Source organism: Mesoplodon bidens, assembly GCF_964165515.1.
Source record: "Mesoplodon bidens genome assembly, chromosome: 4".
Taxonomy (NCBI): domain Eukaryota; kingdom Metazoa; phylum Chordata; class Mammalia; order Artiodactyla; family Ziphiidae; genus Mesoplodon; species Mesoplodon bidens.
The window spans coordinates 84,790,589-84,809,791 of NC_138160.1; the positions used below are offsets into that span (position 1 = coordinate 84,790,589).

General features: G+C 34.6%; 1 protein-coding gene across 14 annotated transcripts in view; it reads left to right on the forward strand.

Moving 5' to 3' along the window:
* PAM (peptidylglycine alpha-amidating monooxygenase) overlaps window positions 1-19,203 on the forward strand; it is a 303,779-nt gene that overhangs the window by 238,532 nt on the left and 46,044 nt on the right. For all 14 annotated transcript variants that reach the window (XM_081233252.1, XM_081233262.1, XM_081233263.1 and 11 more), the window contains 7 exons: window positions 764-812; window positions 2,165-2,232; window positions 3,547-3,627; window positions 3,902-3,978; window positions 4,331-4,434; window positions 10,452-10,636; window positions 11,701-11,766. In XM_081233252.1, coding sequence (XP_081089378.1) covers window positions 764-812; window positions 2,165-2,232; window positions 3,547-3,627; window positions 3,902-3,978; window positions 4,331-4,434; window positions 10,452-10,636; window positions 11,701-11,766 — 630 coding nt within the window. The remainder of the gene's footprint in view (window positions 1-763; window positions 813-2,164; window positions 2,233-3,546; window positions 3,628-3,901; window positions 3,979-4,330; window positions 4,435-10,451; window positions 10,637-11,700; window positions 11,767-19,203) is intronic.

The window sequence follows — 19,203 nt, forward strand, 5'->3', positions numbered from 1 at the left end:
ACTGTTCATGGTCTCTGTGGTTAGAGATCAGCAACTTCAAAAGAAATCAGAATTTGGATGAGTAATTTAAATTTTTACCTTCTTTCTATTTGGGGAAGACGAAGGAAGAAGAGAGAAGATTTGTAAGAGGTCTCTGAAGTGTCCTTGGCAAAGATGCAGATACTTAGCGGCTCTCAACTGAAGTTAGGGTGTAAAAAGAGTGAACATCAGATCCCTGTTTAGAAGGTGGGAATGAACAAGGCTTAGAAACCAAATAAGGTGATCCCTATACATAAATTTGAGACATTACAGACTCTAAAAAATGGTTATATCTTGAAAGACCAAATTATGGACTACTTCAGTTTTTGAAAAGTAGAAAAGCTAGTTGTTTGGAGCCCCATGGATCAAACCATTCAGTTCACAAACTTTTCTGGATGTTTCAACAATACAGATAATGCATAGAGAGAAGCCACAGCTTTCTTCTGTGAGCTTATGACTAGTATTTAGTGTATCTGCAGGAAAGCAGATAACTAGTCAGTTTGATGAGTCAAGAAAAAAACTACAGACTGCTTGAAATGATAGTTTTGTTGTTGCTCTGGGATACATTGGAAATAAATGGATTTCATGAATATGACAGTACTCTGTAAACTATAAAACACCATACAAATGAAGTATGTAGGGTTTTTTATGTAGTGTTGGGTTGTGATAAGTTAACATTTTTAGTTTGAAATCCATTTTTCACATTTTTATATTTAAGATGTGTATTTTGTGTGTGTGTTTTCAGATAATCACAAGGACTGCTCTGGTGTTTCCTTACACCTTACACGCCTGCCGTAAGTACTACCGTTATCCTAGCTGAGTGACAACTTTAAGATCTTCAAGAGCTTAAAAGTGGGAAATCCACTGTGCTAGTTATCTATTGCTGTATAACAAATTACTCTAAATATAGTGGCTTAAAACAACGAATATTTATTGTCTCATTTTCCTGTGGCTCAGGAATCTGCGCACAGCTTAGCTGGGTTCTAGGGCTGGCAGTCTCGCACAAAGGCTGCAATCAAAGTCTCGGCCAGGGTTTCAGCCATCTGGAGACTTGACTGAGGAGGATTCACTTCCAAGATCACTCATATGGCTATTGACGGGATTCAATTCCTTGCTGGCTGTGGGCTGGAGAACTCCCTCCTTTCCTCCCCGTGTGGGCTCTAAACAGGGCAGCTCACAGCATGGCAGCTGGTGTCCATCACAGCTAGCAAGGGAGAAAGCAAGAGGGTGAGCAGGATGGAAGCCAGAGAGTCATTTCATATCCTCATTTCAGAAGTTACTGAATATAATATATAAGCCTGATACGTGAAGAAAATAGTTAACAACAAATCTTCATACTCTGAATCCAATGGAGAAAAAAAAAGTCATTTTTGCTATATTCTGTTTGTTAGAAATAACAAAGTACTGGGTCTTGTTACTAGGTCCAGCCCACATCAAGGGAAGAAGATTGGACAAGGGCATGAATGTCAGAGCTGTGGGTCTTTGGGAGCTGTATAGGTCAGGGTTCTCCAGAGAAACTGAACTAACAGAATGTATGAGAGAGAGAGAATGAAAGAGAAAGAGAAATTGAGATTTACTTTAAGGAATAGACCCACACAGTTGTCGGATCTGGCAAGTCTGAAATATTCAAGGCAGGCTGGCAGGTGGGAAATCCTGGCAGGAATCAATATTGCAATCTTGGGTCCAAAGACAGTCTGGAGGCAGAATTCCTTCCTCTTCCCGGGACCTCAGTCTTTTCCCTTAAGAGACCCACCCACGTTGTGGACCATAATCTGCTTTACCCAAAGTCAGTGTTTTAAATGTTAACTGCTTCTTAAAAAATACCTTCACAGCAACATCTGAATTAGTGCTTGACCAAACAACTGGCCACTGCAGCCTAGCCAACTTGATATATACAATTAACCATCACAGGAGCCACTTAGAGACTGCCTTCCACATTTACCATGCCACAAAAATGTGTATTATTTGCCCAAGAAAGTAAAGTTTTCTCCAGAAAAAAATATATATTCTTCCTCTTTTACCATATTATTTTAATTTTCACATGAATCATATTTTACAGACCAATGTATTGAAGTATACCTTATTTTTCCAAGGCAATAGTTTTGACTTTGCAAATAGTTGAGATAAATATTACTGTTTTCTGCAGACAGCCTTTAATTGCTGGCATGTACCTTATGATGTCTGTTGACACTGTTATACCAGCAGGAGAGAAAGGTGAGTAATGATCTTTCAGAATTACCGTTACCTCATTACCTAATCTTTTTTTTTTTTTTTTTTTTTTTTTTCTTTTTGCGGTATGCGGGCCTCTCACTGCTGCGGCCTCTCCCGTTGCGGAGCACAGGCTCCGGACGCGCAGGCCCAGAGGCCATGGCTCACGGGCCCAGCCGCTCCGCGGCACACGGGATCCTCCCAGACCGGGGCACGAACCCGCATCCCCTGCATCGGCAGGCGGACTCTCAACCACTGCGCCACCAGGGAGGCCCCATTACCTAATCTTTAAGAATGGATTTACAGTATATTTTTTAAAACACTTGAAATGATCAATATTCTTGAGTCCCTGAAAAATACACCAGTTCTTTATTATCGTTGGAGTTAAAATAGGTTTTTGTATTATTCCAAGCCAGTAGTTTATTATTTTCCAGTTTTTATGCTAAGAATTGAGGCCCATGGGTAAGTAGAGGGTTATACAAATTAAAGAATAATTCTTGAGTATTTTACAAATCAATCATCCATTCTTCTGATGCCAGAAACAAATTTCATATCATACTGTGGCATAAACTACTGCAGAGAATATCAGATTCAGAATCAAAAGCCAGCAAATCCAGGTGCAACTCAAGTCTTTGAACACAGATTTACTGGGCTTATTTCTCCATTTGTAAAATGGGGATAATAATAGCTGATTTCTCCTAAACTTACAAAAAGCTATTGGAATAAATATAATATTATTCATCAGTGTATCTTATCCTTTGGTGAAAGTGTCATATTAAATATTATTTGTTTTTACTGGGAATCTTTTAAAGTTAATGACAAGTATGATCTCATTACTTTTCATTGGCTTATTTTAAAAGACGTTTATTGAATAGCTACTGTGTGTTAGTCTGCAAGGAAGGAAAAGTATATGAAATGTTTCCTTCTCAACAGGAACTGTCAATCTTGTTATCTTAGGTATCTGTAATCAATTTTTCAAAAATTCTTCTGTTCTAAAAATAAAAACCAATGTTTAAGCTTTTTCAACTGTGTAAATTTCATGATAAAGATATCAAATTAAGCCTATGTTTTCACTGTTGATTTGGCCTAGTCATTTTGTTTATGAGTGAAATAAAATATGAGGGTAAAGGGTTCTTAACTCATCTTAGTAAAGTAGCTGGCACATAATAAGTGCTTAATATCTGCTGAGTACATGAGTATGTGTTTACTCAAAACCCCCATGCTTAGCTACTTGAGAATACTCTATACATACTTCTGGTCAAGAATAATGTTATTTTCCAGTTGAATAGTGACTTTTTTCTGTGTTTTCATTTCTAACAGTGGTGAATTCTGATATTTCATGCCATTATAAAAAGTATCCAATGCATGTCTTTGCCTACAGAGTTCACACTCACCATTTAGGTAAGAACTTTAAACTACATATTAGATGATATACCACTGTCCTTGCTAATGCTATAAATGTAAAATGTAAATTATATTTGACCTTAAATCTGTTTCAGTGAAAGAGATTTTGTGCAATACCTTGAAATTCTGCATGTTTTTTGATCATATTGTTTTCATGAAAATGACTAGCATTTGGAGTTCTGAAAATATTCATATTTTATTTTGAAATAAGAAAAATAATGCCTTTTATTTTTCTAATACCTTATATAATTATAATTTGTGTTCATTACAGGTAAGGTAGTAAGTGGATACAGAGTAAGAAATGGACAGTGGACACTGATTGGACACCAAAGCCCCCAGCTGCCACAGGTGTGTAGAATCTAGTACAATTTTGAGAGAAAAAAATATTAATCAGATAATAATTTAAAAAACCCTCATAGAACCCTTGTGAGTTTCTCTAGGATCTAAACATCTCTAAATCTACCTTTACTGTATATCTAAGTTGTGTATAACCTCTTTTTTTATAATTTCCAACTTGATGGTTTCCTTATCAGTTCTCTTAATATGTCTAAGCAGGGTGGTGAAGTGTGTGTGTGTGTGTGTGTGTGTGTGTGTGTTCATACTCTCTACCCAGGGTGCCCCAAGCCTCACGTTATTAAGACATGTGGTTCTGGGTTTTATTGAGAATTTTAATGAATCATTGTATTTGTCTTCTTTGCAGGCTTTCTACCCTGTAGAACACCCAGTAGATGTTAGTTTCGGCGACATACTGGCCGCAAGATGTGTATTCACTGGTGAAGGAAGGACAGAAGCCACACACATTGGGTATGATTTCACAAATTCCACTATTTAAAATGATTTTCATTAGGACAAGGCATGAGTATAGGTGACAGTTATCTTTGTGAATGAATGGCAGGCACATTTTTCTCTATTATGAACAATTACAACAAACTATAGCATTTTATGATTTTAGAACTGATTGATTTGGATAAACTCTAGAACATGTGCTTACTTTTTCATGCTTCCTTTCTTCCTACTTATTCAAGACCTTCAGGATCACACCTCTACATATTATAGTTGCCACAAAAGTGTGTATTACTTCCTGTACATCTTAATAAAGAAAAATATAATGATTATAATTTTTTTTCTCAAGTGTCCTTTTGCCCTGTGTTCAAATTTAGGTGATTATATAGGTTTTGCATGTAGTGGTGGCCCTTAATTACTCAGAACCATTGATTTTTTTCTACCTGTTAAAACTTTTAGGTATTCATTGTTTTCTAGATAAGAAACCAAATGAGAATAATACTATGCAGTACCTTTTCCATAAGAGAATGTTGAATTTTTAAATAATTTTCAAAATACTGAGCTGCTTTGAAATAAGTTTACTTTATAACACCAAGTAAATTTTTCAAAACACTATGAATTGTTTCAAAAAAGGTTTGCCTAAATTAAAAATGAAAGATAAAGTCTCTTATCATTTCTTTCTGTTAGAAAAGAACCAAGGAGCCTCCTTTCCATATTAAGCTAGGTTATAAACTATTTACTGATGCCACCTAGAAGATGGAGCTTTAAACCATTTATCTTTTGATCAAAGAGAAGTTACAGAGAGTAGGTGTCTGAAAATATGCATTAGATGCACAGAAGATGATTCTTATGATGACAACACTAGCTGTTGGTTGTCAGGGGAAACAGAAAAGGTACTGATGCAGGTAAAAGAAAAAAAAAGCATTTGAGATGGTAAGATAGGACTTTTTTATGTCAGTCTAAAAGGATTTTATATTAATAAGCATCAATTTTAAGGCTAAAGATAAAACAATTAGAAAAAAGTCATCAAGTTATATTAAATAAGAAGTTTTTAACAGCTTTGCTTTTGGATGACTCTGATAAATTTGGGAAGGAGACTTGAGTAAAGCAATAAAATTATTGAGTTACATAAAATGGTAACAAAAGGACTGACCAAGTAGACATAATTAGATTTGAAAAGTCTAATAATTCACTTATTAACAATCTTTAAATACATGAAGCGTAGAGCCTCTGGAACTTTACTCAAATGCCATTGGTTATTTTATTAACCTTTGAAATAGACAAACAAAGGAGTAAAAAAACCCCTTTCAACACATTCTTTGTACTAGTTTACAAGTTTAAGTGTGGAATAAATAGAATATTTTTGCTTAGAGGTTCCTGTACAATTTTGGAGGGCTTGTAACTTTGGCCAGATTCTATCCTTTGAGTATCCTCTGTGAGGCAATATCAGCCATAGAAATTAATGACTTGTTATAGTACCAGGATGAGAGGCCCAAATGATCTCTAAGGGCCTCTTTCCGTTTCATGAGTCCAGAATAATTCTAGTCTTTTTTAAAATGTGCATTTTGCTTTAAAATAATACCCTAAAATGACTATACCAATCTATCTTTTTGTAAATCTCATGTGGACTAAAGAAAATGCCACTTTGTAGTTATAAATGAAATAGAAAGAAATTACAGGAAATTAACTTATTGGGTGAGTCCATATTCTGAATATTTAATTTATACTAAGGAAGCAGAAAATTTTGAATAAACTTAAATATGAATTAAATCCTCATAATAATGCAAAGCATTCTTATAGCACTTAATATGCTTTTTAGTAATAACAATAATGTATCTGTTTTGTAAAGTAAAAGATACCACCTCCATAAGGTACTATAGAATCACAATTGAGAATGTAACCAGTATAAAAAGAAAACTAGTATTTTTATGATGTCTTTTAAATTAAATGATACTCTGTAAATCTCCTCTCTCTCTTCTCTGTTCCCATCTAACCCCCAGCCCACATACACAAACAAACTCACTGGCACAGGTTTGAGCCCTGAGCATGAAGCTGACTTAAATACAAGTCCCACTTACCCAAAGGTCATATGGGGCCAGCAGATGCCCCCTTCAAGCACTGGAAGAAAAATGGGCTTCAAGTTTTTTACCTTCTTGTTTTGCAGCCACCTGGAAACTAGGTTTTACTGGAAAATTGTACCATCAGTGGCCTACTAGGAAGATTTTTCACTTGAGTGATTCTTCTACCCAATCCTAGCTTAACTCTGTATTAAGCTAGAAATTTTAGGACTGGAGAAAACTTAGCTTAAGTAGAGCAATCATAGTTAACTAATAAAAAGCCCTTAAAAAACTAGGGACAGATTTTTCCATACCAGGGATTCATCTCAAAATATAACCATTAAAAAACAAGTGAATTTAAGACAAATTATGTTAATAAATTTACTTAATGGTAACATTTTAAATCCAGATATATTATGTTTCTTTTTAAATAGTAAATATGAGTAATATATCTTAGGCAAAGTTGCGCTAATGTATATATTGACAATATAGTACTAATTAACCTACCAAGAAGCAATATTTTGTACCTGACTGCATTACATATTTTATATTAAACGTGATGCTTCTCTAAATTCATTTCAGATGTTTAGTCAAGTTTAAACAACAAACAAAAAAAGAATTTAATTGAGTCAGCCAAATAAGCTAATTAAGTCAGCTAATTTGCCTAAAAGGGTATATGCTAAAATTTTAAATGAATTCTTGAGAATTGGTAGGTAATATTTACCAGTTTGGTCAATTTGTTGGTCATATTTTTCATTTGGGACCAGTTATTTCATATACATATTAGCAGGTCTAATAAGTATTTGTAGTTACCAAGCACAACAATTTAATCAGCATTTCAAGTGTATTATATGCAAATAAAGTTATATGATCAATAGCCTCTTAATGTACAAGTTTTAAAGCACCATGAAACCTCTTAAGAAACAATTCAAAGCTTTGTAAAATAACTTCTTCAAAGTTTTCATATTTCTTTTAAAATTAGTATTTTACTGTCATTGGTTATTTTCAAGTCTAGCATCTGTTCATATTTCTTTCCAAAATTAATCTTTTACTGTCATTGGTTATTTTCAAGTCTAGCATCTGTTAAGTGTAAGGGGCAGGGGCTAGGGATGAGGGAATCACCAGAGTGGAGTATCACTGTCTGAAACATAGTCATGGTGTTCCATAATATTTGGGTTTCTATAAATGATACATTTCACAATATTTGATACTTTCTTAAATGTCTATTACATATCTTTATAATATGAAATGATATATTTGTATAAAAACCCTGATAGATGATAGATAGATAGATAGATAAAAGAAAAAAGATAGAATAACAGATAGACCTCAAAAAGATAAACAGATAGACCTCAATATTTTTCAGAAATGCTGTAAATTGAGTTTGTAATATTGACCTGACTCAGCAGTATGATGTATTAGGGGTAACAGGTTATGCTGTAATACATTATAAACATCTGTTAAGATAGATTATTCCTTCTTCCTCATTCAACATATATTTATTGAGCATGTACTATTTTCAGGCTCACCAGACTTTGTCAGATTTAAAGCTAGCCTATATAAAAGAAGTAGTTCTCACTTAAGCACCTTATTATGCATGAAGAGGAAAGAAATGCACCACTGTAATTTGGGGATATAGATGATGCCAGCCGTCATCATTTAGGGAATGACATTGGCATTAGGGAGTGTTGAAAGGACCATTCAGCAGAGCCAGCGCAGAAGTCTGAACACAGTGTCCCTCCATACTTTCTCATGTTAACAAGCATTCGCTTGACAGAGTTGAATTGCATATGTTGTTCTCTATGGAGAAGAAGGGTAGATGTATCACAGTTCTCCCTTGGGAACATAGAAAGCAGTTTGGTTTAAAGTCAGAGATTTTTTGGGTGAAAGAAAGATGAATGTGGAATAAAACAGGCAAACCGTGTTGCTGATACTAACAATGATTTGAATCCTACCTTGTTTAGGATATGATAGTTTCTGTGTCAGATAGGAGCTCAGAGTTACTTTGACTACAAGTTCAATTATAGATGGAAAGGAATAAAATATGACTCTTTTCTTTCTCTTCAGCTGTTTAATGAAATTTTCTTTGTGATTGTGAAGATTCTTAAATTGTTTAATCAGCTCAATATTGTATTATAGAGTCAATACCTTAAATGAGCTATATTAGTGAGCTGGTTAGGCTGTTTCACAAAATCACATGTGTTTAGAGATGAACGTGGGCATGACATTCCCAAACAAAAAATATGGAAGGATGTATCCATTGGTTAATTGCAAGTTTCGTTTATTACCATACAAATTTTTTCAGTTTTTTTCCTTTCATTAATTTGGGAAGGTTTCATTTTGCTTTCCCTCTCTGCACAATGATTCACGGTTTTCTAAGCCAGGGCCACACCTTAAATTACTTTTCCCTCATTTCACTCTCTTGATCTATACCTTTTTCCTCATTTTGAATGAGGGGAGAGTGGATAATATGGTGGGAGGCTCTGGCTTATTACTTTGGCACCAGCCTTTCCTTTTATAGCACATAATTTTCTGACCAACTCCAAAGCTGCTAAAATGTAATTCTTAGCAATGGCATTTTGACACATGAAGATATGTGTAGTGAACAGGTGTTTGCTTGGGATTGCACTTCACTCTTTGCTTTTATTTCATGGGAAAGGCAATTACACTGGCAGGTATCATATTCAGAGAGTGAGAAGACAAATTATTTTCAAAAGCATAAACGGAGCTTCCCATAACAGGGGCTCATTCCTGTGGTTTCTCGGGCTCTACATTTTCAGAGCTTAGAGGAACCACATCCCTGTTTGGAAAAGATTTTTCTTTTTTTTCCTTCCCTTGCTGATGTCATTACTGTTGCTATGGAGAGGAAATAAGTGCCTCATGACATTGCTGGAAAAATCAACACTGATGTATTTCTGTATGGCAAATAATCCATTTCAGAGCTTGTTTTTTATTAGTAGAGGCTTGCTAAAAATTGTCAGAACTAACACCAAAAAGGAAATGTTCCTTTTCCGAACCACGCTGGTATATAAAAGGTGGTTTATGTGAAGGTGTACCTAAATATTTCCTTCCTAATGATAGTGAAGAGAATGAAATACATAGTAACCCATGTGAATTGAGGAAGAAGAAAACATGTTCTATAAACTATTAGGCATGATTTATATTATTCGGAACTTTTTCTTGGAAATGACCACCCCGCTGTTTTAAGATCTATCTTTAACGTTGAGTTATTCAGTTGTACGGCACTACCCCATTCAGGTCTGAACCCTTAGAAGACATTAGTCCTGGTTTCACTTTGTATCATTCCTCAGGCATTCTTTTCTTCCCTGCTATAGAAGTCAAGGTGCCAAGTCAGATACAAGAGATAATGTTTATGATGTCTTAGTATCAACACATGATTCTTGATTCATCTCACCCTGAGGAACAAGCAGTTACCAAAACCAAGATCCCCGACTCTAAGGGTTAAGTGGAAAAAGCCACTTTTATATAAACTTGTAATTAATATATGATGTTTCTGTTGAACTGCTCTGAATTTTATTGTTATTAAGTAAATAATTAAGATTTTCCATGAGAAAAATACCTTACTCAATCTATGAGTTTTAACAAATAGAAGAAGGACTAAAGAATAAAAGGATTTAGAAGAGGAAAGAAAGCATGTCATTGCAACTGAAATGCCATTACCATCAGTAGTATTTGGTGATATCCATGGAGTGACTGCAAAAGAATACTCCATTATTAAGTGGAAATATGCCTTTGACAGTGTGCTTTTGATGTTGAAAACTGTGATGGGTTTTAATGAAAGCTATAAAATAAATGTACAATATTTCCACCTTTGAATCCATTGTTGGAAGATTTACCGGTTGCATTTTTCTTGCATTAAGAATGTGTTTTATGTGAATGACTGATTTGTCATGTCTATGGGTTTTTTTGTTTGTTTGGTTGGGGTTTTTTGGGTTTTTTTTTTTTTTTTTTTGCCTGCAGTGGCACATCTAGTGATGAAATGTGCAACTTATACATTATGTATTACATGGAAGCCAAGCATGCAGTTTCTTTCATGACCTGTACACAGAATATTGCTCCAGATTTGTTCAGAACCATACCACCAGAGGCCAACATTCCAATTCCTATGAAGTCTGATATGGTTATGATGCATGGACATCACAAAGGTAAAACTGGTGTTTAAATCAACACCGATTTGTATTTTATATTTTCTTATGTGTCTCACTTGACTATATGATTAATGTTTAAAATCATCCTCCTTCTGTCAAACAATCGCATGTGTACACATAATCTGATTCCCTCTTTTCCCTCTTTATCCTCTATCTCCCCTCCTGACATTCCCCCATCAAAACAGTTAAAGTGAAAACTCTCAACTAGTGATGAGACAGATTCATTTGAGACCAATTCCATAAATCTAGATCTTTCTTCATTTAATTTGTGTTTCTAGTTTCCTCATTTCATTCATAACCAGTAATGAATTATTCAGTTTATGAATTTATACACCATGTTCTAAAGAGTGCTACAGTTTGCCAATGAAAATGGTTATCATCTCCGACCATACCCTAAATTATCTGTTGAATGAGTCTTCAAGCAAAGAACAGTTCTTGATTTATGAGGCATTACTAGCCTTAGTCTTTTTGGTCTCATTCTCTAAATTGTTCTTTAATTTACTGTTCATCTGCAAAATGGTCATGTTGATTGTCACTTCTTTAGTTTAAAATTGCAAAACCCACATACTTTTTTATTGGAGGAAGTATGCTGAGACTTTACTGAGTATTACAAGTTCAGTCTTAATGCCAGAACTTATTATTTCTTTCTATAGGAAATTTTATAAAAGAAATTAACATAGTAATCAGGTCATTTATAAAAATCATAATATATTTATAAAATGTACCTTAAAATGTTCTGAAAATATCCTAAAAATATTACTAGATTCAACTTTTTAAAAAATACAAGCAGTTTTATTAATGCATCTTTAAAATTCTGTATCATTTATATATTACTGAAAGGGTAGTTGATCCAGTTATTAAGTCAGAGTCTGGTACTTGGTAATTATGCTAGAGTTTTTTGTGAATTAGAGCATTTCTGCCATATCATTTCATAATACTATTGTTTTTATGAAATACAAGACCCTGAAAATATTTTATGTTGATAGCATATTTCCAATAAACTATTTAAAGTATGTAATATATACTGCAAATTTATGCTCAGCTCTTTTGCTCCTTTACAGAAACAGTGAATAAAGATAAGACTTCTTTACTACAGCAGCCAAAACGAGAAGAAGTATTAGAACAGGGTATGTATGCTTACTTCTGTAACTAGGCCTATAAAAGTATTCATTATCCAAATAGGCAACCAAATTTTAAAGTTATTGAGGTATTTTAGGTCTTTCTTTATCAGCCTAATACCCTACATATTGCTGATTTTATATAATACCTAATTCATGAGAAAATGGTCAAATGTTGCACTTTGGCTTTGAAAATAAAATGCATTAATGTAATTTAGCCCCATTAGATTTTTCTGTCTTTGTTTTACCTTATTTAATGTTGTAACTTTTATATATAGTGCAAGTACAGATATAATCATTAGAAACAATCAGTGGGCTGCTTTTGAAACCTTATGTCCTTTAATATTTAAATTCTTGTATGTTTTGTATGGTGTGTTCATAACTATATCTGAGGTTCAAGAAAAAAAGAAATTAAGAATTAAACATATCTTACCTCTCTTTTAAGTCATTCTTCTCTGCCTTCAGTTAAGGTAGGCGGGATTATCATCTTATGCATTTGTAGTTTTGTGTTAAGTTGCCATCTGAAGGGTTAGGAAAGCTTCATTCTTCCTCTGTTCTATTTATTTAAAGTGGTAATATTTGATGTTTTAGGTCATATACTGTATGTGCTGGCACTGAAAATTTATTCTCCTGAATCTTGCTTTCTTGCCAGTTAAATTGGAACATAGTACTTTGTGTTAGGTGTTGAAGTATGTTATCAAGTCGTTTTTGGCCTAGATGTAATATATTTAAAAACATTAGTTTAATGTTAATGCAAACATGCTTCTATTGACAACATAAAGTGTATAGGAAATAGATAGGATTTTTCTATTAGCAACTTACAGAAATTTGTGACTCTTTGGGTATTGTAAACCACTATAGGAATTATTCAAAATGTGTTCTGTTAAGTCTAGGTCAAAGATATTACTCTTGCACTAATAGTATTTGCAAAATTAAAAACTCAGACTTTTTAAAAGAAAAAATGCATTCTGAAAGGAGAATAGGGTAAACTGTAATATAAAAGTTTTGAAATTATATAGAGTATGTTCCATAACATCTCACTCTAACAAAGTGGCTTAAAAATAAACTTAGCTCGAAGTTGTTTCTATTTTTGTATTAAGTCAAAAAAAGGGAGATGATTTTATAGTGAATAATTTATGCTAAGTGGTTCCTACTAAACTATTGAGTATGACTTAAAATAGCTAAATTTATCAATCCTGTGTATATAATTTGTAAGGAAGTCAGTAATTGTAGCCTAAATGTAGTAGTTTTAAGTGTTTACTATAACTGTCCAGAAATAATTGGAGTCATCTTAGAACACATTTCCAAATACCAACATATGTGGTACAGTGTGGAATGAGATCACCATTTAGTAGGTGCAGCTAGTAAAATGTTTCTGTGGAAACTGAGTCTGGACTTTTTTCCTTTTGAAGTTATTTGAGTTGATCAAGAAAGACATTGAAACCCCTGAAGGATTAGAAACCCAGAGGTTTTATTAGCAGAGGAACCTTAAATATTAGATTTAATCTGTTCTTTTCAAACCATAGGCTTTTAGGAGGTGTCATGTATGCCTAAAAACCAAATCCTTTAATACACTTTCATATATTGCCGTTCATTTATCCTTTTATGTTTGGTAGCACATACATATAGTATTAAGAAGCTTAAATATACCCTTATATATTTATTGATATATTGGGCTATATACCCAGTATAGTCTTAATGGTTTCAGAGAAGAATTCTATGGATACATAAATTATTTTCCTGTAGTTACCATTTTATTCTACTTATGAATAAAAATGCTGTAAAGTGATTTAACTTGGGAAGAAAAAACCAGTAGTCTGACTCAATTTTCATACTGCAGAAAATAGGCTGTGGCATTCATATGTTGAAATTAGTAGGTCCATCAGAATGTCACCTAGATTATGTGAAGACAAATACCTCACCAAAAGCTATTTCAATGGCCATTGTAGCCTCTCTATTATTCTATTAGTCTTTGGGGATCACCAGCCTGGAATTTAAAGAGAATTATAAAAATATTCCAAATGCATATTTGTACACATAGTTTATTTGACTTGCTAGTTTGATCAATCTCCTTGCAATACACAGGGAAAATCTACTCATTACTGAGAGAGTACCCCATTCTTCTCAGAGATGTTTGTTTGCACAAAATGTCTATTTGTATTCATTCCCTGGGGTGTTAAATTGACCAAGTAGATGACGGGGGGGGGGGGGGGGGGGGGGGGGGGCTCTAATTATTCAAATAAATTACACCATGTAGGCTGATTTTTAAAGAAATCCCTCAGACTTAACCCTTTGCCTTATTTTGGTATTCTGGCAAAAACAAGTTATGTTCAAGTACTCCTCCTGGTTGTATTGATTCTTTCAGTATTTTAAATCTCCGATACATAAAAGCCCTGAATTATTTCAGTTGTAGTAGCCATAAACTAAAAGACAGCATCTATGTTGGTCACACAGGATATAAAACTCCCATTGGAAATAGAACAGTTGAGGGGCAGGGAAGAAAAGACCCAAAACATAAGAGGACATGTACCCAAAGGCAAGCTCTGTACCCATCAGTGACTAAATAATAGAGAAAGTTCTACCTGGATAATACAAACAATATTTTTTTTTTGCTTCCTGTCTTAATACATTGGCAAAGCAGACAGGAAGATAAAAGTCATGATATGTCATAAATGCTGTGTTGGAAAGAAGGGATGACCTTTACTGACGTAGTAAAGAAAAAAAAAGAGAGAGAAAGACTCATATGCCATAGGCTGAAAAAAAGAAATGTAGCAGTGCCACAAATGGACAGGAAGTAGTAGGTACCTCCAACATGGAGAGAAAAAAAAAACAAAGCAAACTAGTAATCTGTTTAACACAGGTTTATCTAATACTCTATTTCCACAGGAGAAATATAAGTGTTTTATTTCCTTTGAAATTCTTATCACTAAAATTGCTAGCTATTAATTTTCACCAGAATATTAACCTTGACCAGAAGTTAACTAGTTTGAAAGAGCCATCTGAGTTTTGTGTGAATCCATGTAGAATTGCCCATCCTGTGCTTACTCACAAGCACACTAACCTGCTTCAGCATCCTTGTCTGCCTTTGTTGCCTCTTGAACAAAATTTGGCCGAAGGCAAATGTATCTCAGACTCTATCTCAAAAAGTATAATTATGGAGACACCAGAGGAACCTCATTATATGGACATCTTTACCTATCAGGTTGTCCTGGATCATGCAACAGTGGAAAACATTTTTTTTAATAAATTTATTTATTTTATATATTTATTTTTGGCTGCATTGGGTCTTTGTTGCTGTGCGCGGGCTTTCTCTAGTTGCGGCGAAGGGGGGCTACTCTTCATTGTGGTGCATGGGCTTCTCATTGCAGTGGTTTCTGTTGTTGCAGAGCATGGACTCTAGGTGCATGGGCTTCAGTAGTTGTGTCTCGCAGGCTCAGTAGTTGTGGCTTGTGGGTTCTAGAGTGCAGGCTCTGTAGTTGTGGCTTGCAGTCTGTAGAGCGCAGGCTCAGTAGTTGTGGCACTTAGTTGTGGGGCTTAGTTGCTCCACGACATGTGGGATCTTCCCGGACCAGGGCTCGAACCCATGTCCCCTGCATTGGCAGGCGGATTCTTAACCACTGTGCCACTGGGGAAGCCCAACAGTGGAAAACATTTTAATGAGGCTTTAATTAAATCTGCAGAGATTTTTTTAAAATAATGCTTATTAGAATTTTTTAACCATATTCATTATAGAATATATGGAAGTTATAGAAAAGTATGAAGAAGTAAACAAAAATCATCCATAATCCCCAGAAATATGGGTGTATATGTACACCCTGTGTGAAATATATATTTTACATATATATGTATATTATTTTTAAAATATTTAGATCATAATGTATGCACATTTTTGTATCTTCTTTTTAAAATACCATATCTTGAATATTTCCTCCAACTATAAAAATTATTGGCATGCAGGATTTTTAATGACTGCATAATATGTGTATATTGCTGCCCATAGTGCTTTGAAAATAGCCTATTTGTCTACAGGTGAGCTTAGGTGAATGAGTTGATTATGCCTGCTTCTATGCAGAAAAACACTAATGGCTATTCAAAACAAATGGAAATGTCACCAAGCTTTGAAAATGTTGTAAGTGAAGAATTCTCTGTGTTTGCAATAAGTACAATAAGCTAAACAATAAAACCCAACTAGACAGTGATTCTGGGTGGAGGAAATGAATCCTAGGAGACTATACAGAATGAGAAATATGTAGAGATATTTTCAGATTTTTCACACACAAATGTATCCTTTACTTCTATGTTCTGGTTGGCACTTTTAGGAAAGTAAGGCATGTTTTTTTTTCTCTTTATTTCTTATGCATTATGATTTTTTATATATGTTCACTATACTAAAGGTACAACCTGAACGTTCTATCACCATTGTTTAGGCAAGGAATGTGGGCTGAAACTAAAAGGCATGCCAGCTTCAAGCATGAATCTATACAACTACATTTAGGAGTTCTGAATTGGGTGTTTCTCTCCTTTAAAATTCAAAGTATAGATCTACTGTTGAAACTTATGTCAGTTGTATTCGGAAGATTTTATGTCTTAAAAAAACTCAAGGCAGGGACTTCCCTGGTGGCCAGTGGTTGGGAATCTGCCTGCCAGAGCAGGGGACATGGGTTTGAGCCCTGGTCCTGGAGGATCCCACATGCCGCGGAGGAGCTAAGCCCGTGTGCCACAACTACTGAGCCTGCGCTCTAGAGCCTGCAAGCCACAACTGCTGAAGCCCACACGCCTGGAGCCGGTGCTCCACAATGGGAGAGGCCACCATAGTGAGAGGCCCGCGCACCACGGCGAACGGTAGCCCCTGCTTGCCGCAGCTGGAAAGGGCCCGTGCGCAGCAACGAGGACCCAACGCAGCCAAAAATTAACTAATTAATTAATTAATTGTAAAAAAAAACACCTCAAGGCAGAATTGAAAGTCAGATCTGCAATACGAGTATGTCCTTGTTATTGTACATTATTCTCTGGACAGCATTTCTTTTGCTGCAGATAGGACCTTTAGCATGTTTTATTCAGTCTGCTCCAAACTCTTCTCATTGTAGTCTTCATGCCCTCATATAATCAATCTTTATACTGAAAGGTCAGCATGAGCTACTATATTCCCAAAGCAGGAGGAATATGACAAAAATACAATTTGTAGAGGGAAAACACTCCATGGCCCCAGATAGTTAAAGGTCTTCAGACACCTTCTGTGGAACAGAATAATTTCACAATGGTTTTATGCTAACAAAAATGAATTACCATTGGCATGTTTTATCAAATAAGCAGAATCAAGGGAACAAGATTGCAACTTAACACAACAGTAGTCTACTGTAAAAGCTTATTAAAGTAACAGTTGATAAACCATTTATGAGAAGAGCGAAACACAGGCTGGGCTTAGTAGTTAAAATTTATATTCCTTTGTTGTTCAAAATAGGACACTCCCTTCATCCCCTAATAAAGTCCAAACGATTTTAGTAGCATCTTCTTAGCTTATTCCAAGCATTCTCAATACCACTTTGCTGTTTTAAAGAAGATACAAGTCTTGTTTGTATTTCCGTTCAGTTTGTTATGATTTATGAGCAGCTCACAAGTCTTTATTTATTGAACTCATCTATCAAAGACAACTCTAAATATCCCCCAAGGCTCTGGGAAGCTGAGTGGATGCTCTTTTGAATTGGTGTCCTAATAACAGAATAGGCAGATATGAATGATCATTTATCGCATGGTTGGCCTTTCTGATATAGATCAGTGTGTATGGCAGTTGCAAAAGTCATCATCTCCTAACTTCTCCTTTTTCACATTTGTCTCATTTTCTTAAAAAAAGAAAAGAGTTAAAAGGCCCATTTCTGATTGTTTTGCAATGAGATGATTCCTATAGGAGGAAAAAGTAATAAAGTATGATCCTTGAGCTGGTCATCATGATCATGTGTTTTATTTCTCGAAGGCTAGTAGGATAAATGTTGTGGGTTAGTAATAAGTAAACAGTCAGTAAGCCAAATCAACTTTAACCAGAAGGCAAAGTGTCAGCTATGACTGACTCATAAACTAAAATACAAAAATCTAAAAAGAAATGTTTTTATCTTTTCATTTGTCGTATCCCTCTTATTAATCAGTTGTTGTTGCATGATTGTGATCTCATTAGCTTGGTTACTTGGCATATTTTGTCAGTGGTTAAACTGCTAATGAATATCCTATTTACTCTCCATGTACCATAGAAATCACAGAGCAATAAGTAGTAACAAAAGCTGTTTGTTTTAGGTAATGAAGTACTAGTGATTTGTGTGGGAAATGACTGTTTATATTCTGAAAGATTACCAAAAGGCTCTTGGTCACTTTAAAAATAAAAATACTTGCCACAATTAAGATTTAATGCTGTCTAAAAGTAGGGTTACTTATTTTTTAATCCAATAATCTTAAAGCATTTTATTAAAAGAAAAAAGCATGGGGCACTTTTTCAAGGTATGTTTCCATCTTGTTTAGTTTGATCTTACCATATTCCTGAAAGTAAACCAGAGAAACTTCCATGCTGGTGGGAGGGAATAGTGAGTGATCCCAACTAAATAGAAGAATGTACATTGAGCCATGAAATAGCTAACAAGCACACAGCTAACAAACTTGGAGTTTAGTTGGTAGTGTTTTAGACTGTCTTGTGTTATGCTGTGTTCCTTTTCCTGACACATTAGCTGCTACTTCACTAATGTTTCCCAAATACCAAACCCACTCAGCCAAATAACTTAAAGACCTAGAGCATTTCTGCATTTCTTAAGATAAGGATCAAAGTTTGAAGTGAGGAAAAGAAAGAAATGGAACTCACTGCAACCTAAAATCATCAAGGAAAAATTTTTATCTTTACTAATGCAGAAGCCATTTATAACACAGTATTCATTCCAGAATCATATATTGAGTATCTGCCATAATAGGAACAGTACTAATCACTGGAAATATGACAATATATAAGAAATGAGAGGGGGTTATTTTTATATAAAATCACATTTGTACCTTGCCATTTGTCCCTTCTCAGATAATTTTAATGTACGAAAAAAGTTTTTTTAGATCATCTTAGAGAATTTTATCATACATGTAAGGTATATTGCCAGTGGTAAGTGAAAACTATTAACGAGAATAGAAAATAGAAAACTTTTCTACTTTTTCAAGCCAAAAAGAAACCAGTCATTATTCTTTAGGCCAGTTTTGTGCAAATTACTATTGTATATGTATGTATTGACTAATTTATTAGAGTCTTATGAGTTATAATAAAAAGAAGACAAGCCAGGATAGGACAAAAAAAAGAAACTTGTTCAGTTAAATCATAAACCTGGCACCTGAGCTCAGTAGACTGTTACTTTAAAAAGAAAAAAAAATTAATAAAGTAAGATTGACAGGTCTGAGGTGAATTCACAGGAAAGAGATACAGCCAGT